Source organism: Bidens hawaiensis, unplaced genomic scaffold (genome assembly GCF_021521415.1).
Source record: "Bidens hawaiensis isolate Kalapana, Puna unplaced genomic scaffold, B.hawaiensis_p1.1 tig00008219_1, whole genome shotgun sequence".
NCBI lineage: Eukaryota > Viridiplantae > Streptophyta > Magnoliopsida > Asterales > Asteraceae > Bidens > Bidens hawaiensis.
Genome location: NW_027491584.1, coordinates 23,103 through 50,118, shown reverse-complemented (window position 1 = coordinate 50,118; position 27,016 = coordinate 23,103). Strand labels below are relative to the sequence as shown.

Below are 27,016 nucleotides of genomic sequence, written 5' to 3'. Positions count from 1 at the left end.
TGCCATCATTAATTAGAGAATAAACAGAAGGCAATAGTAACAAAACCAAGGAGACGAGTAGGAGACGTGAAATAACCCCGCCGGTAGCCAATATGGTTTAGCATTGTATACCGGATCTAAGTGTTTCGGGCTGTGGAGTTTACTATTTAAGTCTGTGCTACAGTTTGGACAGACCGACAGAATATATAAAGTGACAAAGGGACAGCTTACAGCTAACGTTTGTTTTTTAATCATGTTAGGTTGAAAATTTGAAACTAAATCTAATTTTTTAATGTCACATTAATCACATTGTCTTTTTAAAGGTAGTTTTATATTCTTTTATCGTTACCTTTTTTGAGATCTTTTTATATTTATGCATGTGGATGGATATGCTCATATGCGTAATCCAATAATGGAATGCGGAAAACAATAATTGATAATACTGATACTTACAAACAAGCAATAAATTAAATGCATAAAAATACTAAAAAAAAGAAAAAAAAGGATCTGTAGTGATTTTGTGGACCAAATGCGAGGTACCCAAAGACTCGTTTAAAATGAGAGTACTTGGGTGGATGCCAGATAAATTAAAGAAATTAGCTAGGAGTTAATTGAAATAGATGGTGCAATTTTGATATATAATCTGTAACTTGTATCACTTTTGCCTTCAGTTTTGTTTTGATGGCTTGCTTTTGCTTGCCCCCTGTTTTAATACATTGCCATTCCAAAAATAATAATAATAAAAAGTTAAAAGTCTTACATGTAACAAAAAAAAAAAAAAAAAGAGTTTTAAATTTGACCATGTGATTTTCTCACGTATAGTAGATTTCCTTCTAAGTGTGGTATGCAAGTTATACTAGGGGAATGAAAATGAATATGAGATGGGCTAGCGGCCCATCAATGATCCAGATGGCCGTTCCAAAAAACAATGTGGACCAAATTACCGATAATGCATTTAATTATATACATAGTGGATGCATCAGGTTTTGATTTATCCTGTCGGTTAGTTTTTTTAACGTCAATATATGTAAACTATGTTATTACTTTAAAAATGATCAGATTTATATATCTCAAAGCTATTTACTTGATGATATACACCACCATAAGTATAAATATAAGATTTGTTTACGTATTTTATACTTTATAAGTATAAAGATAAAATCTTATATGAAATATATTATAGAAATTTGTATACCCTAAAATGATTATTTTAATTATTTTATTAACAAAATTCTGGGTTTTTTTCAAACAAGTTGAACATCGTGAACACAGGTGCATCAAAGAAGGGATGCTACACTGTTGCTATCTAGTAAAAAACAATTGTAATCAAGTCTTGATCACCTAAGCAAGCTAGGGTAAGTAAGGTGTCGAACCACAAGGAGTATGTGGTCAATGTAATGTGTAAAAGATCTTATACAATTATGAAATAACGCATTGTAGTGCTGATCACACAAACAAACATGTTTGGTTTTAATAATTAAACAAGCAATTAACAATCTTTTAATCAATTAACAGAAACATATCATACTCGGGGTTCAAGTAAGCATATAACAGTAATCTCATGTTAATTTAACATATTATTTCTCAAATCCCAACACAAACTGATTAACTAGACAAACACGACACTGGTTATCAAACAATCCTTACCAGTTCGACCCAACTAATGGCAACTGTATGCTTTATCATATTCATACTAGTCAAACAACCATATAAGCAATTATCATAGCAACCAACAAACTAATCGTTCAGATAGACATAAACCTAAACCATCGGAGTGCACAACAATATTACACATCAATACTCATAGGTTAATCAAAGATAAATACAATCAAGTTGTTCTTTAACACATAAGAAAACTGAAATAATACAAACTTTACATTCCGAGTATGAATCTAGAAGACTAGCCGCGTCACGACATCACAGGATTTTCAATTCTGATGATATGGAACATGTAAATGATCTCCGGATGAATCAGAATGATGGAAATACTCATATTTTGCTCTGGAAACTGCCTGGAAAGTGTTAGATGATGATAGGGTCGTCACAAGGATATTATATTAAAAACCCTAACTTTCCCGTCTTTGCCACCGCGATGGGGTTTTCTGGGGTCCTTCGCATATCGCGATGGACCATGGTCAACAAAATCAGTATTTTAATCCCATCGCGGTACGCGATGGGTCTTCCTCCTCTCCCATCGCGTATCACGATGAGTCTATTCACCGACAACCATTATTTCTTGCATCGTTTTGCGTGATGGACATCCCAGATCTTCATTCCGTGCTCGTGCAGGTTCAAAATAGCTGCTTTAAGTACCCGTGACTTGAAATATAACACACGCGTATGAAGTACCAAAGTTCATATAATAAACGACTAAAGGCCATATTGACCAAATTGAGGAAATTGAGAGGAAAAACAGGGTGTAGTCGGCGTTACGAGCCCCCCCCCCCCCCCCCCCCCCCCTCTTAACACTCTATGGGGCGCTATTTGAGTGTGTTTAATATAGTGTTATGTTATAAAAATGATTATCATAATATTCTGTAAGCTAGGCGTTTCGCGTTTGGTATTTGGTACGCAGTATTAGTTACACATCCCATAAAAATATAAACATATTAAAATGTGGTTCAAGTTATCACTGTCGTCACAGCGCCACCGCCACCGCTGTTGCCGTTACCATTTTTTTGGTAAATTTTCTTTCTTTTGAGACATGAGTATTTTTGTCATACGTATTACATTCATGCGTCATTTTGTGCCTATGAAAAGACAGAAAGTAATGATATATTACATTCTCATATGTTAACCAGGGAGTTAAATGGAATCGTAATGATCAATTTCAGTACTTTGTCCATACTATTATCTCATGCCAAAAAGGCCCTAATTCTTTTTATATAAATATTGTGCGCAACTATTTTTATTCTGTATGTACAAATTATAATGACGTTCTACTTTATTTGGTTTTGATGTCTTTTAGGAAATAAAAGTCAAGTAACAAAAAACAAAAAGCATCAACAGCGTGTTGATCTAATGTTAAACCCATTAACCCATGGGACTCGAGTTTTATTCCTGATATAATTGATTACACAATAGTAGTGGCACGAGTACATATATATGTGGCTAGACGGTGGCTTGTGAAACTGCTTCAATTCCTTCGTCTGATGACACGGTTTCAATTGCACTGCCCAGTGGCCATGCAGCTTCAACCAGTGAATCTTGATACTTTATTTGTTTCACAAGTGTAATACTTTGGTCGGGTTGAAAGCCTGTTACAAACAAAACAAAAGAAGAAATATATTATTATTTCATTTTGCTTATTTTCAAACTGAATTTTATAGGACACAATGTTAACCATTTATTTGTTTAAAGACGTTGATTTGAACAGTCTTTTATACTCCCTCCGTCCCATAACAAGTATCATAGTTTGAAAAACACAAATTTTAAGAAACTTTGAATTATTGCACTTTTTGCTTAACAAATAACTATAATGCCCTTTACATATATAAAAAGACAAAATTTAAAAAGTTTCAATGATTGTATTTGTGTAAGGGTAAACTTGGAAATTAGTTAATAAATTTTAAAAGTGGACATTTGCAATGGGACAACTAAAATGGAAATGTAGACACTTTCAAAGGGACAGAGGGAGTATAGAATAGGGCAACCTACGACTTCATTTTACCCTAACTTAAAAATGACTCGTTTTGACATGTACTTAGCCCACCGATGCTACCTTTATCGTGTGTGATTTGCTAACTAAGAACGTACAACAAACTTACCAAAACCATCTACAAGCAAAGTGTATTCATACACAAGATCCATACATAAATAGGGTAGGTCTTCGGGATACACATTAGGATATGTAGATTTGGCTTCTTCAAGTGTCGTTTTACAAGCACGCTTAGCCGCCACCGCAAAATCTATCGGACGAGATTCAACAACACGTTCACTTGCATTAATAAAACCGACCTATATAAGCAAGAAAACATTATTAGAGAAAAGCATCTTTAGTTTTAATAGTAGTAGTAGAAGTAGTAGTAGTAGTAGTAATACCTGAGCAGCTCGGTCGTAGAAGGAAGAACCCACATACATGCTGTTTTGACCATCACCACCTCCACCATTCCATACACCACCAAAGGTGCATTCCGTGTATGCGCAAGTTGATCCATTTACTTTTAGAGCTTTTATTGCTTGTTTCCTGCACTTTTTCATGTTTGAACCAGAAGAAGGTGCTGAAACTCTGTAATCAATTCCTCCATATGAATAAACTCCTAAATGACAAGAAATTATAATCACTACTCATAAATACACACAAGAACGACGGAATGTTGATTGACGTTAATGCTAACCATTATAACCAGCCAAGATGCACGGGTTGTCAACGTCTTTTGCTAGACCAAGGATCCCAGCTCGAGCTGCTAATATCCCATAGTTCAAATAACTGTATAACAAAAACTAAAAATAATAAGTCAAAAACATAAAGGATCCTAATGACTTGAATCTGAATTATTTTCGTATTGAGTTTTAATAATGATAGAAATTTCACATTTACAATTTAACTGTTTTTTTTTTCAATTTCTTGAAATACATTTGGAGGTAAACCTGTGAACATAAATGTAATAATTGCTTCCTTTAAGAGACATCTCTTTCACATAAGGATCCTCTCCTTGCGCTACCGTTGGAGCCTTGGCCGCATCTGCTTCTGAAATAGCATATGCCATTTGTACCGATCCACCACCAAGATCAACTACGCCGACAGTGTTTGAATAATCATTGCCTATATTTCTTAACAGATAATTTATGGCCACCTATATATATCCATTAAAGAAACGTTTTAATATATAACACAATGATATGATATAGTAATAATTAACATGTAACGTAATTAGTAACTCACCCATAGATAAGAACCTTCTTGACTTCCATCCAAAACAGTTACCCAATCATCTTCTGTTTTGAAGTTGCTCTTAGATTTTAGAAGATCTCTCACCTATATATATATATATGTGTGAGTAAATCTTAAATGAAAGTAATATCAGATAAATATCATTAAATTTAATTTGCAGGAGGGTTGTATTATTTACAGCTTGCAAAATGCTTTCTGAAGTATTGTCTCCCAACATTCTCAGGCCGGCAGTTGCCTACATATAGATGCATAATTCAGGTATATAAATGAATAATCATAAAGCTCTTGTAAGTTGTAAACTTATTAGCTGCGCATACAAATCACTAACCCCGACTTTAACCGGTGTATTTGGTTGAACGTCTTGTGGAACAACCTCTTCGGCTTTCTCTAATAGAGGCAGAAGAGAGTTTGCAGCCTCTTGTGGGTTGTCTGCATATGAACTCAAACCTGGTCTCACCTACATTAAAGAAGTATCATGCCATCTGAAAAATCTTAGATCTCTTCCAACAGAAATTAAGTTAGAAATGTAAATAACAAATGAAAACAAATATCGATCGTGTAACATCCTAGGAAAATCCTACACAAGCCGTGGAAATTGGCTGGTTTAGAAAGAAAAAAAGTATTTTTATTTTTAATTGTAACCGCCACTTGAATAGTTGATCCATTGGTAGAGGTTTATGCTTCTGGGAAGTCCAGTTCAATCCTTAGACATGGAGTTAATTTACAAAAAAAAAATTATATAAAGTGGTGGTGGTTATATATATTACCAAAATCAATATTTGTTTTTAAGAAAAACAATTCAATTTGGTGAAAGTGGCGGTGTAAGCTATGTAGGTGTTGGCAGACACGATGGTGGTGGTGTTGGTAACGAAATGTTGGTTTTTGTTTAGTTTTGGTTTCTTGCACACCCCTAATGGAACGGGTTAACGAGTTAGTTGCGGGAGAGGTAGTGGCGACACAATAATGAGGGTAGTGTGATTTATATATATATTCAAAATGACCCACTATATTATTTAAGTAAACCAAAATAAAGGTAACCAATGTTAGACCAAAAACAAAATGGGGACAATGATATTGTTACCTGCTCAAAAAGCTGAAGTTGTTCACCAATGTGTACAAGTTCTAAATTCTGATCAAAACGGAAACCATGAACTCTACTCCCTGAGCTACCCGCATCAAAAATCACAGCATACCTATCTGGTGACGAGTCTGTCTTCAGAATGTTACGTGCCAAAAGCTTGCGGTTGGTTAAAATCACGTCATGGTGGCGGGAACTCACACAAGGTATCAAAAACAAAACCAAGACAATTAGGAGAGGTGTTGAAATGACCACAATACCCCTGCGGCCGTAATGCATTTTCTCGGAGAGGGGCTAGCTGATATCCGGTTGAGGATTGTTGTGTTTTCCCAATCGGAGATATTGTTAAGAATAGTTTTTGGCCTCTTAATTAAGTAAGTAGCCTAGTTTAAATAAGCGAGTGTAATAATTAGTGGCCAAGTTTAAACAAAACGCACAAAAGGGACTTCTCAACCGTTTCCTTTTTTATTATTGTTTGATATAAGAATTTATTAGTTTTTTTACTTCACATTAATCACGTTTGTTATTTATTTTTATATACATGGGTTTATATTATTATGGACGGCTTATCAAGGTCCGGCTAATAGATATGATCATAGCCGTCCTTTCCAATATGGTGTAGTGGTTGAAATTTTGTGTTTCTTAATGGAGACACAAGTTTAATATTCACTTACAACACTTTAGGAGGGACATGCGTGGCTCAATGAAGAAAGACTGAGATCTTTGTGATCTTCAGTTAGATATTGAGGGCATCCGGGTTTTACCACCCGCAGACTTTCGGGCGGATGAGTTTTTCCCGGAACTGGAGATATCTTGGAGGTGCTTAAGAGCGTCATACAACTGAGTTGGGCCAGCTGACAATGACATTTACCATTGGGTCACCTCGTACAAAGAATCTAAGCATTCTATGTTTGTTGGTTGTTTTAAAAAAATATATGTTCATAGCCCATCTTTCTCTTTATTATATCAGTGAAATATTTGTTGCTTTATATTAATTCATAAAGTTTATTATATTATTATTTGTCGATTGTGGAAGGTGATATCTTGTAATCCACACAAGCACAATTCTGATACCAGAAATTGGCATGGTATTTTGATCCGAGGGGCTGGGTCGGTTTTTGGGCCGTGCAGCCCGTACAGTGGCACGAGACCCAAATTTTCAAAGGGCCCAAAAGTTATAAAATGTCTTTTTATAAATAAGTATGACCCAAATTAAAAACCCTCTTGAAAACTACACAAACAAAATTGATTGAGATCAGGAAAGGCCCAGGGGTAGCATCACGATCATCGACTGGAGATAAGCAGGCGGCCAAGGGAATCAAAGCGATCTAATTTATGGCTTGCAAAATTAAATCTGGATTTTAAGTATTGTTAGTAGAACTTGAAGGTTTGATTTTTGTTTTTGCAAAATCTATCTTTGTTATGTTTGACACCCCCTGGAAATAAAATGGGTTTTGATGATGAAACATGTCCGACACTTAGTTGAGCTCATTGAGGTTTTTTCTTTTTCTTTTACTAATCTTTTTGAAGGAAAGTGTTTTGGGATTGTTTAATAGGAGTTTGCCCCACGTTTCACTCACATCCACTTAATGAATTTTATATGATTTGAAACTAAATTTGTTCTTTTAAACAAACTAGACAATCCAAGTTCTTGATTTAAATTTTATTCAATAAGTTCTTGATATTTTTGAAGAGCCTACAGAATGGCAATGATGTCTATTGAAATTGAAATATTATAAGATATGGACTATAAAGACTTGAACGAGAACTTTGCTTCCCAAAACGCTAGGAGAGCCTCAAAATTCATTTAGGTTAGATCATTTTGATACACTACTTTTGTTTTATTTGTGGTTTTTTGATATATAATTTATGAGTTTATATTATAATAAGGAGGCCCAAAATTTGTCTCGCACGAGGCCTAAATTTTTTTTATCATTCTCGGGGACGGGCCTGTCGAGGGGTTGAAGTATCAGGTACTACAGGTGTGCGTGCATAGACAAACATGTTGATCATAACTCGGGTGAAGTCGTCAAGAGGTTGCAAAAAGAATAAAAATATATGAAAAGTCAACTTTACCCTTGAGTTAACTTAAACATACACGAGTTAGCGAATATGATGAAAATGACAAAACGTGAAAAAGCTTAAGGTTTGGATCCACTTTTTTTTAGAACGAAAGACAGTCTTTTGAATAAAAGTGACAATTGTAACTAAACTCAAGAACAATTTTGGCAATTAACTCTTTAATATATTTATTAAAGTATGCTATGCATGTATTGTTAAATGTTAATTACCAAGACATTTATGCACTTTTATTTAAACATGTTAAGGACTTAAGGATGTTCTATTGTTATTATTATTATTATTATTATTATTATTATTATTATTATTATTTATTTTAAATTTTAGTCATCTTTATTTTATCTTGTTATTAAAAGTGTGGGTGGGGGGTGGGGGGTTGTTGTCATGTCACATGTCAGTTTGGGCCGTGTCGCTAAATAGAGGATATTAATTGTTTTAAACATGTTTATTTTTTAATTTTGTTAAGATTATGAGCTTTAAAGGAAATTATGATAATGAGTCTGAACATGAGGTTTATCAATAGGGTACATTAAAGATTCACTGGTATTTATATTCCACTATATAGTATTTATTAGGTGTGAGATAATGAGATTGACGTGATCTAGCTGCCCTTAGTTAATTCTAGTTAGTTTATCTATAGAGCCTAGTTTAGTATGTTTCTTAGCATCTAAGATTCGTTGACAATCATTAAGATACCTAACGTAGATAGTTCTCCGTTTTAAGACCGTTTAGTTCCAAAGTGTTCTATTTTTAGTTTGTTTGATATCAAGTTTTAAGAAGTTAGTTGGTTTAATAGTTTAAGAATAATTTAGTTTTTAAATTAAATCGGAATTACTATTAGGTTAAGACTCGGCAAAGGTTTGGTAACAGGAGCCGCCATAACGTGTTCTCGAGTTTGATATCTTTACTTACTATACTGTTCTACTACACGATTAGTTTGTGATCCGTCTTAATTTATATATACATTTCAATCACATCATTTGGTGTTTTGTGTGTAAGGTTTTTAACGTATTTAAAGTTACAATTCGTATCGTAAGGTAGCATCATATTCAATTGCCATTTATTACTTGCTAATTAATTGAAAGTAACAATACATAATGTATTGTATCATATTATATATTTTAACGTATAGGGTAGTAATTAAATTATATTGTATTACTTCACATTACAACTAGGTTAGTGTCATGTGTAATACACGGGTGAAAAATATAGAAAACGTCAAACATACATATATGAATTACATAATATGCATATACTAGTAAAGCAAGATCAACTAAAATAGCCAGTTATGATACCAACTAATACTATTACCATTTAAAGAATTACTAACAAAGTTACAAATGTAACTTTAAATGTTGAATTAAGTGAGGTTTTATATATTTATGAATTATAAAATTTTATTTATCATTATTTATATTTTATGAATCAATAAGGTATGTTATTACTTATTACGTATATTATTAAATTTATTTTTTTGTTGTATTTTTTTAACCACTCGTGTATTATACGGGCTATATCCTAGTGAACATTATAATTTTATAAATTACAAGGTATTACATAATGAATATTAATAAATAGGTAATTGCATATTTTCCAAATTACATAGATTAGTAAGAATATTTGGTATTTGTATTCTATAAAAAATCAAAATGGAAAGTTATAAAATCTATATCTATTATGGAAAATAAAATGATAGTATCGATCATTTTATTTGAGTTGGTAAGACACAAACATTTTAAAAACATTGAAGTGATCGAGTGTGATTTCCATTAACAACATATTTTTCATTTTAACAATTTTAGTTAAACCAAAATAGATAATGAAGTGAAAATTGTTAAATTGAAAACCTATATACCATGTGGCAATATGTTTTCTTTCAATAGATTAGTTAAATTAGATATGTTATATCACACACACACACACACACATATATAAAAAAAGTGGTTCAAATAAAAAATTATTGTTTTATGATAAGTGTGAGAAGACTTTAAAATAACATACATCTAAATAAGACACTATAACATGGAAATAGAAAATTATACAACTTTTAGAAACTACCAATCTCAACCACTAGATCCTAAATCTAATGGTGTACATCCATTCATATGCTTATCACAAAACTATTGTTTTTTTACGTTAACCCTACTAGGGGAGATTTCAATTAAGAACCCCTTTGAGTTTTAAGAACTCGAAAGAACTCAGTGTAACGATTTTTTTTTCGTATTTTTTTACACATGCGTAATATATGTAAGTTACATATACGTAAAAAAATTACAGAATTTTTTACGCACCGAGTCGACTTTTTACACATGTGTAACAGACGTAAAAGTTAGTGTAACCACTTACATATTTATTCTCTCTCTTACTTTGACTTTTTTGCCAGATTTAATCTCAACCACATATTTCAATCCATTTAATTAAATGTGTGGCCTAGAATTGAGTTCTTAAGTTCTTAAAACTCAACATGGTTCTCAAAATATCCCTCTCCCCAACCCTACTATATATATATATATATATATATATATATATATATATGAGAGAGATATTTTGAGAACCTAGCTTGATGAGTTATAAGAGCTTTAAGAACTCAATATGGATCACACATATAATTAAATGAGTATAAAATATGTGGCTGAGAATAAATCTGATTAAAAAAATAATCAGGAAAGAGAATAAATATTTTTGATGATTACACAAGTTTAAATGTTAATTACACATGTGTACACATGTGTAATAAGTCGATTCGGTATGTAAAAGTATACTATAATTTTTTTACGTTACTTACACTTGCGTATTACATATGTGTAAAAACAAATTAAAAAAATGTTACGGTGACTTCTTTCGAGTTCTTAAAACTCAAAGTGGTTCTCAAAAGAAATTAAACATATATATATATATATATATATATATATATATATATATTGCTAAATATAAACAAATTTATGTGAAACAAATCTGGTTTCTACATCGTACGCCATGCATATATATATATATATATATATTGCTAAATATAAACAAATTTATGTGGAACAAATCTGGTTTCTACATCGTACGCCATGCATAGCCTCTTCACCCATCTCACAGTATCGTGTTTGGTCGTCTATGTGACTTCTTTTTGCCTTCTTGGAAGATTTAGATTAGATATGTTATATTATATATAGAAAAAGTTTAAATAAAAAACAATTGTTTTATGAGAAGTGTGAGAAGACTTTAAAATAAAATGCACCACCTAAATAGAACATTATACCATGTAAATAGAAAATTATACAACTTTTAAAAACTATCAATCTCAACCACTATGCCCATTATATATATATGAGTTTGCTAAATATAAACAAGTTTATGTGAAACAAAGTTGGTTTAAACATCGCAGGCCATGCATAGCCTCTTCACCCTTCTCATTGTATCGTCTTTGGCCGTCTATGCGACTTATTTATGCCTTCTTGGAAAATGGAAAATTTTTGTTACGGGTGTTATTAGAGATAATATTGTTGCTCGCGTCAAATCAAGAGATGATGATCCAGGTAATCATACAATTTCATTCAGTGGTGTCTACAGTTTGTGACACCATTTTTGGCCGCACTCTTTTTTATGGCTGCTTTTGGTGGGGTTCAAAATTCCAATCTTTGGATTTGTTCGATCAAGAATTTCGATACCCTTGTTATCATGATCATGGTGGTGATCATCAACGATGTTATTGGTTGGTACGACTGAATGAATTCTGGGTATCTTTTGATAATTTTACTTTTCCAAATAACTGGTTGGGTATTTTCAAAAACTTGTCATTTTAGTGTTTTTTTCTAACCCCGTTTATTTTGTCCGTTAAGTCAGGGGTAAATCGGTAATTTCATTATTTTATTTAATTTCTATTTTGATTTAATTAAAGTTGCGTTGAACAAACCACATTTATAAAAATGACACGTAACTCTTACAAATTCTTTTATGTTATTACTTCATCCATCTATTTTGTATCGTAAAAGGCATGTATTATTATACTGGAATCATATAAAAACATACACTACAACCCTTCGGTTAATGTTTCTAGTTTTGCCACTAGTTATGCATTTTTAATGATGTTTTACTACTTTTGTTAATTATATGAAATTAGTTTGATTATCTTATATTTTTTTAATGGCTCAACCTGAATCCCTACCGAAAAAATTATTATATATCGATTGCTAAACGAACTCTAAAAATTTTCCATCCCCGTAAAAAGTTTCTAGGTCCGCAACCACAAGATTTACTTACGTTCGGATTGAATAGAATATGTCGATACAAAGAGAACTTACTTTATTTGGTTTCCATGTTTTCTAGGAACTCAAATATGATCACAATCTTAGAGCATTAACCGCATTGCTAATCCAGCGATAACCCAAGGGGCGCCGATTTTATTCATGATACAACAGAATATGTAGTACTTAGTAGTGGTGGAGGTAATAGTTGATATATGAGTAGTTAGATGGCGATTTCTTTCACTGCTTCAATTGCATTGCTTGATGACACCGCTTCGATTGCACTTCCTAGTGGCCATGCAGCTTCAACCAATGCATCTTGGTACTTAATTTGTTTCACAAGTGTAATACTTCGTTGGGGTTCCAAGCCTGTTTTAAGAAACACAAAGAAGTAAAATTAATTTATTTCATTATTTATTATACTAATATTATAGGTTATCTTTTCAATCCTCTTATATTTCAATGGATTGATTAATGATTAGAACAATTTTTTATTTATAAAACACTAAATTTAATCTAGCAGTACTTAAAAGTTGTTTTATTTAAAATTTATAAATTACCATAATAATTTTGTTTCCTTACCATAACAAACAATTTAATTATTTTTATATAATTCTTGTAAAAGGTATAAAACTAGCAGGACTAAAAATGACTCGTCTGGCCGAAACAACCATTCATCTTCAACATGAAGAAGGTACAATGAACTTACCAAAGCCATCTACAAGCAAAGTGTATTCATACACAAGATCCATGCATAAATAGGGCAGGTCTTCGGCGTCCACACCAGGATATGTAGATTTGGCATCTTCAAGTGTCGTTTGACAAGCACGCTGAGCCGCTACCTCGAAAGCTTGTGTACTAGATTCGACGACACGTTCACTTGCATTAATATAACTGACCTGTATATGTGTATAAACCATGATTAGGGAAAATTATCTTGCGCTTTTTATAATATACAGTTGTAGTAGTAGTAGTAATAATAATAATAATAATAATAATTATTATTATTATTATAATAATACCTGACCAGCTCGATCGTAGAAGTACGAACCCACGTACAAATTGTTTTGACCATCACCACCACCACCATTCCATACACCACCAAATGTGCAATTCGTGTACGGGCAATAATCATCTACTTTTAGAGATTTTAGTGCTTCTTTCCTACACTTGTCGAAGCTTGAACCAGAAGAAGGTGCTGAAACTATGTAGTCAATTCCACTATATGAATAAACACCTAAAAAACATGACATAAATTATAAAATTGTCATATTATAAGATGCTTAGAAATTAAGATGCACGGGTTGTAATTATTATAACTTTTAACTCTAACCATTATAACCAGCCAAGATGCATGGGTTCTCAGCGTCTTTATTGAGACCGAGGATCCCAGCTCGAGCTGCTGATAATCCATAGTTCAAATAACTGCAAAAAGAAGAATAATGTATCAAAAGTCAAAAATAAATCGATATGATAAGATGTCAAAACAAACCTGAAACAAAGGCATTAGAGTCCTGAAATATTAGTGGTGTTAATTATGTCATGTTTGACAGCTTTGTGATAATTTGTTGAGCCCATACACCCTCTATATATATTTATTTGTGTCAAACACTATGAGTTGTAATTAACTTGTGTATGACTTGTAATCAAGTTACAAATGTGTTAAGCAGCCTTTATAACCGTTTTATCTAACGAGTCACGTACATGGGTTAACCGCTTCTAAATGAGTTGTAAATTGTAATCAAGTTGCAAACATGTTAAACAAGCTAGTTAGTGGGTTGTAATAAATGGGTTAAACAAGTGAAAATGGGTCGAAAAGTTTAATTAAACAAGTTAACGCACATGTCTAATGTCCCATAAATTAGTTTCATATCATGTACATGAGGCTAGAGGAGTGGCGAACTGCTTCAGAGAGGAAAGGTTTAAGGATTAGTCGCTATGTGATTAACTATTTCCATTGTAACTTTGGTGGGGTAAATGATGAGGAGGAGGAGATCACCATCGAAGGCAAGTGGTTCCACAGATAATGAAGTTCAAGTATCTAGGATCGTTTGTCCAGAGTGTTGGGGGGAAATAGACAGTGACTTGGCCCATTGTGACATCTGCCCCGATCCGACCCGACCCAGGTACCCGTTTCTCTGATCCGATCTCTTTCTTTTATGATTTAATATTTATTTATACTTATATTTTACTTTTAATAATAATAATATATTTTCCTTCCCGCCTCTTTCTCTCTCTTTCTTTCCGCCGTCCCGTCCCTCTTCTTCTCTCTTTCCGCCTTCTTTTCCCTCTTGTCGCCGTCCCGCCCTTAAGCCTTGAACCCCTGTCCTTTGTTCCTTCCCGCCTAAGGTTGTCTGCGCAGCTCCACGCGCCAGACTCCTTACAAGGAAGCCTGCGTGAAGACCACCTGTTACTGCGATACGCGAGACGAACTGTCCCCGCAGCGCGCTAAGGATTTTAGTTCTTCCCGCGGCGCGCTATGGATACCGTTCTTCCCGCGACGCGCTAAGGAATATAGTTCTTCTCGCGACGCGCTTAGAATTGAAGTTCTTCCCGCGGCGCGCTTAGAAATGTAGTTCTTCCCGCGACGCGTTAAGGTTGGTTCTGTCTGCCTTCGCGCTCCCGCACTCTTGACCTTCTGTGTCTGCCTTCGCGCTCCAGCCTTCTCGCGCTAACCCTTTGAGTCTTTTCTTCTGTTTTGTCCAGCCGTTTACCTTTTTGCGATATCTTATCTTTTGAGCCGTTGACCTAATCTGCTTTATGTCTGAAAAGCCACTTTTGGCGCAGCATGCGCACCAACCCCATTGGTTGACAGAAAAAGTGACTGACATTATCTTTTGAGAATCTGCTTTTCCATGCTTTGACCAATACCTTTATCTGACCCACCCATGCCTGTTTACTGTTCCCTGTCAGCTTTTCCTTCGCCCCCTGCAGCTGCCATATCTTTTGATATCTTTTGCTTTTGGAATCTTTTACTTTTTGGAGATCTTTTCCCCTTTTCTAGGGATTGTGTTCCCTAGGGTTTCCCTATAAATAATAATGATAATTTCCTAACACTACACACACAAAGCACTTAAACTCTCCTGTTCTCTCTTGCTCATTGCCGTTGTTCTTCCTCTGCCGTCTCCTCTCTCTTTGCCTTCGTCTTCTATCCTGTTCTGCCCTGCTTTTCCGGTAATATATATTATATATAATAATTTACTTATTAATTATGCTAACTTATAATCAAGACTTAAAACAAATCATTAAAACAATAATCTTACTTATAGGTTAACTTGTGCTTGTTTAAAGTTGGTTCTTGCTTTATCTTACACCGCATCGTTTATCAAGTGAGTAATCTCGTACCTAATCCCTTTTTGCTTTTAATGTTTTGGGATGTTCATGTGTTCATACAAACTTAGAGTCTTAAACTGTTTATGAACTTTAGTCGCGCAGTATCCCATGTGTTGAGGACGTAGACTTGGCTGTTTATTTGTATGTGTGGATCATTAACCGTCTTGTCGGTCTATTCCGCAGTTCTCATGGTACCATTAGATGAACACGGGAGAACTATCGTTTATGATTTTCTCTTTTGTTTACACTTGCACAGTCTTTCTTGTTTGTGAGCTCAATTGTGAGCACTGGCAGTCTATGAATCTTAGAGTTGGTCCCGATCGGATTACACCCTTGTTGAAAACCAGACATACACATGTTGCGCGCAGATTTATTGTTATCTATGTATTGTATTAAACTTGATTTCTCACCAACACGCAAGTGTTTGACGTTTATTTTAACACATGTTCAGGTTTGCAGTAGCCGTTTTGGAGCTCGAGGACATGTAGGAAGTTTTCTTTATTTTGGACCTAGATTAAAATGTATCAAGACAAGTTATTGCTGTTCGAATATTATGATTTATAATATATTGATTTATGATGATTTATGTTATCTTATGTTTACTTTGCGCGTGCGCGAATGAATGTATTTATTAAATATTGACACCCAATAGTGTCATGAGTAATGAAACAATATGTGGCGCCCCGATGTATAATCCGCCTTTGGTCGGGGTGTTACAGATTGGTATCAGAGCTCGTTGACTTTAGGATAGGTGGTTAGACGTAACGGCCTAGAATACCTAAGAGTCCCTTCTCGCGCATGAGAGAAATCTCATGTTTGCGCGCTTATTGTTAATTACTCGTTATTTATGAATATGCTCGCGCCTGCGCAGTATATGATTTTATGTTTTATTCCGCGATATTTCGATTTTTGTTGAATTTCGATTTTTATTGATTTTACTTACATATTCGTTTGTTGGATTTGAAAATCCGAAAAGTCATGGTGATACATGAATAGTTGATTTTCAATTTCCATTTACGATTATGTTCTGAGGTTGGAGACTTGAAAAGTCATGGTGATACATGAATTGTCAACCTCCAATACTCATTTTCTTGTATATTTTATATTGAAGATTGAAAAGTCATGGTGATACATGAATCGTCAATCTCCAATACTCGTTTACTCGTATATTTTAAATTGGGAATTCGGAAAGTCATGGTGATACATGAATTGTCGATTCTTGATTCGAATTTGTTACCTTTATTAAGTCTGCATTTAGGGTCATTTATTTTACTTTAACTTTTGACAGTAACTGACTCCGCGAAACCAAGCTTTTCGAGGTTATACTTTGCGCTAAAACCAAGATATTAACTAAAATTAAAACTTTTATAGAATGCCTCCGCTATCTCGCCGCCATCAGAGGAGAGAAGCCTCGCGCAGACGTAGGCAGCAACGTTCCCAGGAAATGGCCGCCGCAATAGCCCAAGCTTTGAGCCAAAACAATACCAACACCTCCGGTTACAACATTAAGTCCTTTAACGCGGGTAACCCTCCAAAGTTCACAGGTCTTGAAGGGGCCACCGTGATGCTCCAGTGGCTCGAGAAGATTGAAAACACTTTCCTCCATACCCAATGCCCCTCAGATAGACGAACCCTATATGCTTCCAGTGTCTTGGAATCTAGAGCGCTTACATGGTGGAATGGAGTAGCTCATGCGCGTGGCGCAGAAGCTGCTTCTAGCATGACATGGGAGGAATTCAAGGAAATTCTGACGCGAGAATTCTGCCCTCCCAACGAAGTTAAGCGCCTGGAGGAGGAATTTTGGAATCTTAAGCAATACAGCGGTGAAGCGCGCGAGTACGCGACGCGCTTCCATGAACTAAGCCTGCTTGTCCCTCACCTTGTTACCCCTTCTCGCCGAGCCATAGAGAAATTCCTTGGGGGTCTCCCCATGGAAATTCAAGATTCTGTATGGGCCAGGAACCCACTAACCCTCTCTGACGCCATCGAGTTGGCCGCTGTGCTCAGCGACAACCATGTCAGAGCAGGAACCCTGTTCCTGCGGGGAGCTGAGAAGACCAAACCTACCAAATCTGCCCCTGAACCAACAGAAACCAAACCTGAACCCTCACACCATAACAACCCGAAACGTAGGCGCAGACAAGTTTACGCGCTTACCAGCCCGCCCATAGTCCAGCAATCCACCTACCAACCTCCAGTTTACGCGCCTAACCCACTGACAGCCTACCCAACACCTCCTGTAGTCCACAACTATGCCCTAACCAATCCCGCACTCCCTGCCCCGCCAACTAAGAAACCCTACGCAGGAAACCACCCCTTTTGCCCAACCTGTAGACTCTACCACCCACCTCAAGTCCCATGTCGACTTTGTAACCGATGTGGCCGCGCTGGTCACCTTGCAGAAAACTGTAGAGTCCTTCCCGCCAATCCAATTGCGCCAACACCACCAGTCTACCCGCAGAACCCACAACCAACCTACCAAAACCCACGACCCAGATCGTGCTTCAACTGCGGTGATCCCAGTCATTTCCGGAACGCATGCCCGAGGCTACAAGTTCAGATTACGCAAGCGAATCCGGTGAACCAGATTTCGAACCAAGTGACACGCGGACGAGCTTTTAACATAACCGCGCACCAAGCGCAAGCGAATAATGACGTAGTTAATGGTACATTTTTGCTTAACGGATTTTATGCTTCTGTACTTTTTGATACTGGCGCCGATCGAAGTTTTATTTCTCGCGCGTTTGAGCAGAAGCTTGCGCGACCGCGCAACGATTTAAAAGAAAAATTTTCAGTTGAATTGGCTAATGGCGAAACTGTTTTAATTAACTCTGTGATTAAAGATTGCACGCTTAACCTTAACGAAAACGATTTTCTGATCGACCTCATCCCCATGCCTCTTGGAAGCTTTGATGTTATCATTGGTATGGACTGGCTTACGCATAATCGCGCCGAAGTTATTTGCGCCAAGAAGATGATTCGCATACCTCGAGAAAATGGTGATCTTCATATCTACGGCGAAAAACCCTCCCGCGGTCTTAAACTTATGTCTTGCGCCGAAGCCCGAAGGCTCATGCGGAAAAGGTGTATTGCATTCTTAGCCCATGTGGTTAATCCTGCTGAAGAAAAGAAGAAGCTTCGCGATATCCCTGTTGTGCGTGATTTCCCTGAAGTTTTTCCTGATGATCTTCCTGGTATCCCTCCCGCTCGTGAAGTCGAGTTTCGTGTTGATCTTGTCCCTGGTGCTTCCCCCGTAGCTAAATCTCCTTACCGTCTTGCGCCCGCTGAGATGCAAGAATTGGCAAGCCAACTTCAAGAGTTGACTGCTAAAGAATTCATTCGCCCAAGCTCTTCGCCCTGGGGTGCTCCGGTGTTGTTCGTTAAAAAGAAAGATGGATCGTTTCGCATGTGTATTGATTACCGCGAGTTGAACAAACTCACCATTAAAAACCGGTATCCCTTACCGCGTATTGACGACCTCTTTGATCAACTCCAAGGTGCCTCTTGTTTCTCGAAGATTGATCTCCGTTCTGGCTATCACCAGTTGCGTATCCGCGATGAAGATGTTCCGAAGACTGCTTTTCGAACTCGTTATGGCCATTTTGAATTCTTGGTCATGTCCTTCGGTTTAACCAACGCACCCGCCGTTTTCATGGATCTAATGAATCGGGTGTGTAGGCCTTTCTTGGATAAATTCGTGATTGTGTTTATCGATGACGTTCTGATTTATTCTAAGACCAAGGCCGAGCATGAGCAACATCTTCGGTTGGTGTTGCAAAAGCTTCGAACCGAGCAGCTCTTTGCCTAGCTCTCCAAGTGTGAATTCTGGTCTGATGAAGTACAGTTTCTTGGCCATGTTGTGAACAAGATGGGTATTCATGTCGACCCATCCAAAATTGAAGCAATCAAGAACTGGATTACGCCGACCACTCCTACCGAGATCCGTTCCTTTCTGGGCTTAGCTGGTTATTACCGGCGCTTCATTTCGAACTTCTCGAAGATCGCTTTGCCTTTAACAGCTCTAACGCACAAAGGTAAACCGTATATTTGGGGCTCGAAGCAAGAAGAAGCCTTTCTAACGCTCAAGCGTTTGTTGTGTGAAGCTCCTGTTCTTGCGCTACCTGAGGGTAATGATGATTTTGTCGTGTACTGCGATGCCTCCAACCAAGGTCTCGGTTGTGTTCTTATGCAACGAGGCAAGGTTATCGCTTACGCATCAAGGCAACTCAAGGTTCACGAGAAGAATTATACAACTCACGATCTCGAACTTGGTGCAGTCGTATTTGCCTTGAAGATCTGGAGACACTACCTTTATGGTACTAAGTGTATCCTCTACACTGACCATAAAAGCCTTCAGCATATCTTTGATCAGAAGGAACTTAACATGAGGCAACGCCGATGGAACGAACTCATCAGCGATTACGATTGTGAGATCCGGTATCATCCTGGTAAGGCTAATGTGGTAGCCGATGCGCTCAGCCGAAAACCCTGCCAGCTTAACTGTATCTTGCCGCGCACGCAGCTTCACTTCGCGCCGATCCAAAGCAACCTTGAATCGCGCATTCGTGACGCGCAGCGCGCATCCATCAGTAATGGTAGCCTTCGCGCCGAGTTAGCGTGTGGCGCGGAAGCGCACTTTGTCCCTAATCTGAGTGGAATTCTCTGCTATCTCAATCGCATCTGGATTCCTTGTGATGAGAATCTTCGCGCTGATATCCTGAGTGAAGCGCACAAATCTCGGTATTCTATTCATCCTGGCGCTGATAAGATGTACAAGGATTTGCGCATTACTTATTGGTGGCCCGGTATGAAAAAGGATATTGCTGTGTTCGTAGCTAAATGCCTGACTTGTTCTAAGGTAAAAGCTGAACATCAACGCCCATCTGGTTTGCTCGAACAACCAGAAATTCCTACGTGGAAATGGGAAGGTATAGCGATGGACTTCATTACCAAGTTACCTTTGACAGCAAGCAAACATGATAGCATTTGGGTAATAGTGGATCGATTGACTAAGTCTGCTCACTTTCTGCCCATTCGTGAAAACTACCGTGTTGAGCAACTCGCGCAGCTTTATGTCAAGGAAATTGTCTGCCGCCATGGTACTCCTTTGAGCATCATATCCGATCGCGATGGCCGTTTTATATCTCGCTTTTGGAAACCTCTCCAATCTGCGCTAGGAACTCGCTTGGACATGAGTACGGCATATCATCCTTAGACTGACGGTCAGTCTGAGCGAACTATTCAAACTCTTGAGGATATGCTCCGATCTAGTGTTCTTGATTTTGGAGGTAATTGGGATTCGCACCTGCCTTTGATTGAGTTCTCTTATAATAACAGCTATCATTCCAGTATCGGTATGGCCCCATTTGAAGCACTTTACGGTCGTAAGTGCCGCTCCCCGATTTGTTGGAGCGAAGTGGGAGAAGCTCAAATCACAGGACCCGAACTTGTTCAAGAGACAACCGATAAAATCGCCAAGATCCGTGATCATCTGCTGACTGCCAGAAGCTGACAGAAGAGTTACGCAGATCGTAGGCGGAAGCCTCTTGAATTTCAAGTTGGTGATCTTGTTCTCCTCAAAGTGTCGCCCTGGAAGGGTGTTGTCCGCTTTGGGAAGAAAGGTAAGCTTGCTCCTCGATATGTTGGACCATTTAAGATTCTCGCGCGTGTAGGAAAAGTTGCCTACAGACTTGACCTGCCGCCCGCGCTCAGTAATGTGCATCCAACGTTCCATGTATCCAATCTCAAGAAGTGTTTAGCCGACGAGAACCTTCACATTCCACTTGATGAAGTTCAAGTTGATGAATCTATGCATTTCGTTGAGAAGCCTGTTGAGATTATGGATCGCGAGGTTAAGCAAACCAAGCGCAGTCGCATCCCTATCGTGAAAGTTCGCTGGGAGTCCAAGCGCGGAGCCGAGTTTACATGGGAAAGGGAAGATCAAATGAAGATCAAGTACCCACACCTGTTCTCTGCGCAACCTACTTCGAGATAAATTTCGGGACGAAATTTCTTAAAGTAGGGGAGACTGTGACATCTGCCCCGATCCGACCCGACCCAGGTACCCGTTTCTCTGATCCGATCTCTTTCTTTTATGATTTAATATTTATTTATACTTATATTTTACTTTTAATAATAATAATATATTTTCCTTCCCGCCTCTTTCTCTCTCTTTCTTTCCGCCGTCCCGTCCCTCTTCTTCTCTCTTTCCGCCTTCTTTTCCCTCTTGTCGCCGTCCCGCCCTTAAGCCTTGAACCCCTGTCCTTTGTTCCTTCCCGCCTAAGGTTGTCTGCGCAGCTCCACGCGCCAGACTCCTTACAAGGAAGCCTGCGTGAAGACCACCTGTTACTGCGATACGCGAGACGAACTGTCCCCGCAGCGCGCTAAGGATTTTAGTTCTTCCCGCGGCGCGCTATGGATACCGTTCTTCCCGCGACGCGCTAAGGAATATAGTTCTTCTCGCGACGCGCTTAGAATTGAAGTTCTTCCCGCGGCGCGCTTAGAAATGTAGTTCTTCCCGCGACGCGTTAAGGTTGGTTCTGTCTGCCTTCGCGCTCGCGCACTCTTGACCTTCTGTGTCTGCCTTCGCGCTCCAGCCTTCTCGCGCTAACCCTTTGAGTCTTTTCTTCTGTTTTGTCCAGCCGTTTACCTTTTTGCGATATCTTATCTTTTGAGCCGTTGACCTAATCTGCTTTATGTCTGAAAAGCCACTTTTGGCGCAGCATGCGCACCAACCCCATTGGTTGACAGAAAAAGTGACTGACATTATCTTTTGAGAATCTGCTTTTCCATGCTTTGACCAATACCTTTATCTGACCCACCCATGCCTGTTTACTGTTCCCTGTCAGCTTTTCCTTCGCCCCCTGCAGCTGCCATATCTTTTGATATCTTTTGCTTTTGGAATCTTTTACTTTTTGGAGATCTTTTCCCCTTTTCTAGGGATTGTGTTCCCTAGGGTTTCCCTATAAATAATAATGATAATTTCCTAACACTACACACACAAAGCACTTAAACTCTCCTGTTCTCTCTTGCTCATTGCCGTTGTTCTTCCTCTGTCGTCTCCTCTCTCTTTGCCTTCGTCTTCTATCCTGTTCTGCCCTGCTTTTCCGGTAATATATATTATATATAATAATTTACTTATTAATTATGCTAACTTATAATCAAGACTTAAAACAAATCATTAAAACAATAATCTTACTTATAGGTTAACTTGTGCTTGTTTAAAGTTGGTTCTTGCTTTATCTTACACCGCATCGTTTATCAAGTGAGTAATCTCGTACCTAATCCCTTTTTGCTTTTAATGTTTTGGGATGTTCATGTGTTCATACAAACTTAGAGTCTTAAACTGTTTATGAACTTTAGTCGCGCAGTATCCCATGTGTTGAGGACGTAGACTTGGCTGTTTATTTGTATGTGTGGATCATTAACCGTCTTGTCGGTCTATTCCGCAGTTCTCATGGTACCATTAGATGAACACGGGAGAACTATCGTTTATGATTTTCTCTTTTGTTTACACTTGCACAGTCTTTCTTGTTTGTGAGCTCAATTGTGAGCACTGGCAGTCTATGAATCTTAGAGTTGGTCCCGATCGGATTACACCCTTGTTGAAAACCAGACATACACATGTTGCGCGCAGATTTATTGTTATCTATGTATTGTATTAAACTTGATTTCTCACCAACACGCAAGTGTTTGACGTTTATTTTAACACATGTTCAGGTTTGCAGTAGCCGTTTTGGAGCTCGAGGACATGTAGGAAGTTTTCTTTATTTTGGACCTAGATTAAAATGTATCAAGACAAGTTATTGCTGTTCGAATATTATGATTTATAATATATTGATTTATGATGATTTATGTTATCTTATGTTTACTTTGCGCGTGCGCGAATGAATGTATTTATTAAATATTGACACCCAATAGTGTCACGAGTAATGAAACAATATGTGGCGCCCCGATGTATAATCCGCCTTTGGTCGGGGTGTTACACCCATCGCGTCCAAGTAGGATGGACTAGATGGAGAGCACCTACAGGAGTTTTGTGCGACAGAGGAAAATTTTATATGTTTAAAGTTAGACCTACGATATTATATGAAACAAATTGTTGGGCGATCAAGAAAAATCACATGCGAGTAAGCTATAGAAAGCAGAGATAAGAATACTAAGATGAATGTGTAGGCGCACAAGGTTGGGCCGGACATGAAATTGATTTTAGAGATTAGGGGTGACTACGAGCATTCCCGGTAGGTTCTTTATCTATATCTCTATAATTACACTAAAAAAACACTACATTTTCTCTCTCATATATAATTAAAAAATTATTTTTTATATCTTTATCATTATGTATTATATTTCATTTACTCAGAACAACTTAAAATATATTAAAAAACAAATAGATGATGAGCAGTGTTCCTTTAAATCTACTCATATTTTTAAAAATTTTCCTCTCATTCACTCACAACTACTTACAATCCTCTAAAAAATTTACACATCCCTCTCACTTTATCATAAAGGAGTTGCCTCTAACAAATTAGATAAAGATAAGAGAGGGAAAATTGAGATGGTTTGAGCATGTAAAGAAAAGACAAATGACGACACATGTTAGATCCATAGAAAATACTAATATAGAGAGGAGGAAGAGGAAGGGTAGGCACGACTCAAACTGACTCGAGATGAAAGAATTGAGCATGATTTGTTAGATCTTAACCTCTTCAAGAACATGATTGAGGATATGATTTTTTAGGTATAGGATTAAAGGTAAGTATTTTTAGAAGGAATATTGTAGAGTCTTTGGTTAGTACTATGTCTTGGTAGTTTTACTTTTTCTTTTTAGTGTTACATGATATATTATTATATTATTTTATTTTTAAGTTAGTATTTTATATCTTACTAATCATTACTAACGTCACTATATCTTTTATCTATTTATTAGTATGACTATTGTTATTATTATTGGTATATCATGTTTATTTATTTAGTAACTTTATATGTTTTTTCTTTATTCGCTTGAGGTCTAATGCCGAATATATATTTTTTTTATTCTAAATCATATAACATCTATTTTTAGAAAACGTTTACAATAAAGTGGCAGACAAACGGGCAACAAGCTGCGCCGCTACTCCCTTTTAAATAGCAAAGTCAATCCTACTAAAAACGAAGCTTTGAGACCTAGGAGTTGAAGAGGTTCCGTGTACAACACGCTGAACCATACTCAAAAAATTTACAGCCTATGGGGCCAGGAAACCAAATATATCAAAAGCAAATGGGAGAAAGACATGATGATTCTCTAAACAAGCTTTCTCGTGTTTAACAACTTTGTCTGATTCAGTCTTATATTTATGGTTTTGGAGTTAGGGGTATCTCTTAAAGCAAACCTCTATTATTTGAAATAGATGTATGGTTTTCTTACTCTAACTTCTCTAAGAACATTCCTACCTTATCTCTCCTCTACTCACACCCGTTAACAAAGATACTATATAATTTACAAAACGTCCTCACAAAAATATAGAGAATAGGTTGAGAATGCTCTAACTCATGCTTGTAGATTTGCTATTGATAAGATTTTAATAATGATTATAATTATATATTGTATCTATAGATTTGGTATTGATAAGATTTTACTTAATTAATATGATTGTATATGTTTACCGTGTTCCAGTGTTGTGTATGAAACAGACACCTAATCATCAAGATATCCAATCTGATTGTATTGTTTTGTGTTGTATTGTATTGATATTACGTTATCTCACCTGTTATTATTATTTTTTTTCATTTTTTAAAAACATGTTTTTTCCTTTGTTTTCTTTTTTTAATTCACTTATATATGGAGGTAAACCTGTGAACATAGATGTAATATTTGCTTCCTTTTAGAGACATTTCTTTCACATAAGGATCCCCTCCTTCTGGTACCGTTGGAGCCTTGGCCGCATCTGCTTCTGAAATAGCATATGCCATTTGTACTGACCCACCACCAAGATCAACTACTCCAACAGTGTCTGGATAATCATTGCCTACATTTTGTAATAGATAATTTATAGCCACCTGTTGCCATTAATAAAGAAACGTGTTAATATATAAAACAATGATATGATATAGTAATTAGTAACTTACCCATGTAATGTAATTACTAATTCTTGACTTCCATCCAAAACAGTTACCCAATCATCTTCTGTTTTGAAGTTGCTCTTAGATTTTAGAAGATCTCTCACCTATATATATAAACACAAGTTATATTTTGAAAGAAATACTAATATGAAATATATTTCGTTAAATTTAATTCAGGGGAATATTGTATTTACAGCTTGCAAAATGTTTTCAGATGCTTCATCTCCTAACTGTCTCAGACCTGCAGTTGCCTGCATATAGATGTATGGTTTTAGGTTATATATATAATCACAAGGCCCCGGCAATCTTATAATTAGCTGAATTAATTACGAATCACTAACCCCGACTTTAACCGGTGTATCTGGTTGCACATCTTGAGGAACAACCAATTCGGCAGCCTCTAATAGCGGCAGAAGAGAATCTGCCGCCTCTTGCGGGTTGTCTGCATATGAACTCAAACCCGGTCTCTCCTATATTAAAGAAGTATATCATGTCATTTGAAAAATCATAGATCTCTTCCTTTTGAAACTTAGAATATAAATAAGTGTCGAGATCAAATATTATTATCAGTGTAACACTCTAGGAAAATCCTATATCTGCTATGAAATGAGTCGTTTTAGAAAGGAAAGTATTAGTATGCGTGTAGCGTTGACCTGTTTGAACCCCTTTAGAGTTGATTAATAGGTTATATAATAGTGACCACTACGTGTTGTATATAATTTTTATAAATTCTAAAAAAGAAACGTAAGCAAAAATTTTACTCAAACCAATTCATTTATCAGCAAAATGGGGAGTGAGGTACCGCTTTGAAAAGTTGAAGTTCATTGCCAATGTGTACAAGTTCCAAATTCTTATCGAAACGAAACCCATGAACTCTACTTCCCGAACTACCCGCATCAAAAATCACAGCATAAGTATCCGATGACGAAGAGTCGGTCTTCAGCACATTAGGTGCCAAAAGCTTGCGGTTGGTAGTTGACAAAATGCCATGGTTGCGAGAATGCACAGAAGGCATCAGAAGCAAAACGAGTGAGACGAGTAGGAAAGGTGTCAAAATGACCAAAACACCCCTGCGGCCACGATGCATTTTGGCTGGTTGATTTGCCAAGGGATCGAAGCGAGGAAAAGACTTGATACTAACTGAGGATGCTGAGATATAATCTTATATAGACTCATACCACGTGGATAAGTATATATGGTGAGGAAATCCATAAATGATTCGTCAACCACATGAACATCATCTGTAATCTTGTCCTTGTTTTGTGAATTTAGGCACGTTATTATTAATAATGCACTTTGTTCATGACTTTTGGTACTTCG

At 36.8% G+C, this 27,016-nt stretch overlaps 1 protein-coding gene across 3 annotated transcripts; it reads right to left on the bottom strand.

Annotated features, from left to right (window-relative positions):
• Positions 1-3,065: 3,065 nt before the first annotated feature.
• Positions 3,066-26,881, bottom strand: LOC143637305 (apyrase 2-like). 3 transcript variants are annotated; one of them, XM_077104728.1, is made up of 9 exons: positions 26,499-26,876; positions 26,038-26,166; positions 5,052-5,108; positions 4,865-4,957; positions 4,570-4,775; positions 4,317-4,408; positions 4,021-4,238; positions 3,747-3,936; positions 3,066-3,236 (listed from the first exon to the last, which is right to left on the bottom strand). In XM_077104728.1, exons 1-9 carry the CDS (start codon positions 26,781-26,783, stop codon positions 3,091-3,093), a joined length of 1,416 nt encoding a protein of 471 aa, XP_076960843.1. In that variant the 5' UTR covers positions 26,784-26,876; the 3' UTR covers positions 3,066-3,090. The 3 variants fall into 3 exon arrangements, with proteins under 3 accessions (XP_076960843.1, XP_076960844.1, XP_076960845.1); XM_077104729.1 differs by lacking the exons at positions 26,038-26,166; positions 26,499-26,876 and adding exons at positions 5,202-5,330; positions 5,955-6,245; XM_077104730.1 differs by having other exon boundaries at positions 3,115-3,236; positions 3,747-3,887; positions 26,499-26,881.
• Between the last annotated feature and the right edge of the window lie 135 nt (positions 26,882-27,016).

Coding starts and splice junctions, on each gene's coding strand:
- LOC143637305 (XM_077104728.1), bottom strand. CDS start 26,783: ATGCATCGTGGCCGCAGGGGTGTTTTGGTCATTTTGACACCTTTCCTA. Junction 5,109..26,037: donor ATACACCGGTTAAAGTCGGG/GTTAGTGATTCG, acceptor ATCTATATGTAG/GCAACTGCCGGCCTGAGAAT. Junction 4,958..5,051: donor CAGAAAGCATTTTGCAAGCT/GTAAATAATACA, acceptor ATATATATATAG/GTGAGAGATCTTCTAAAATC.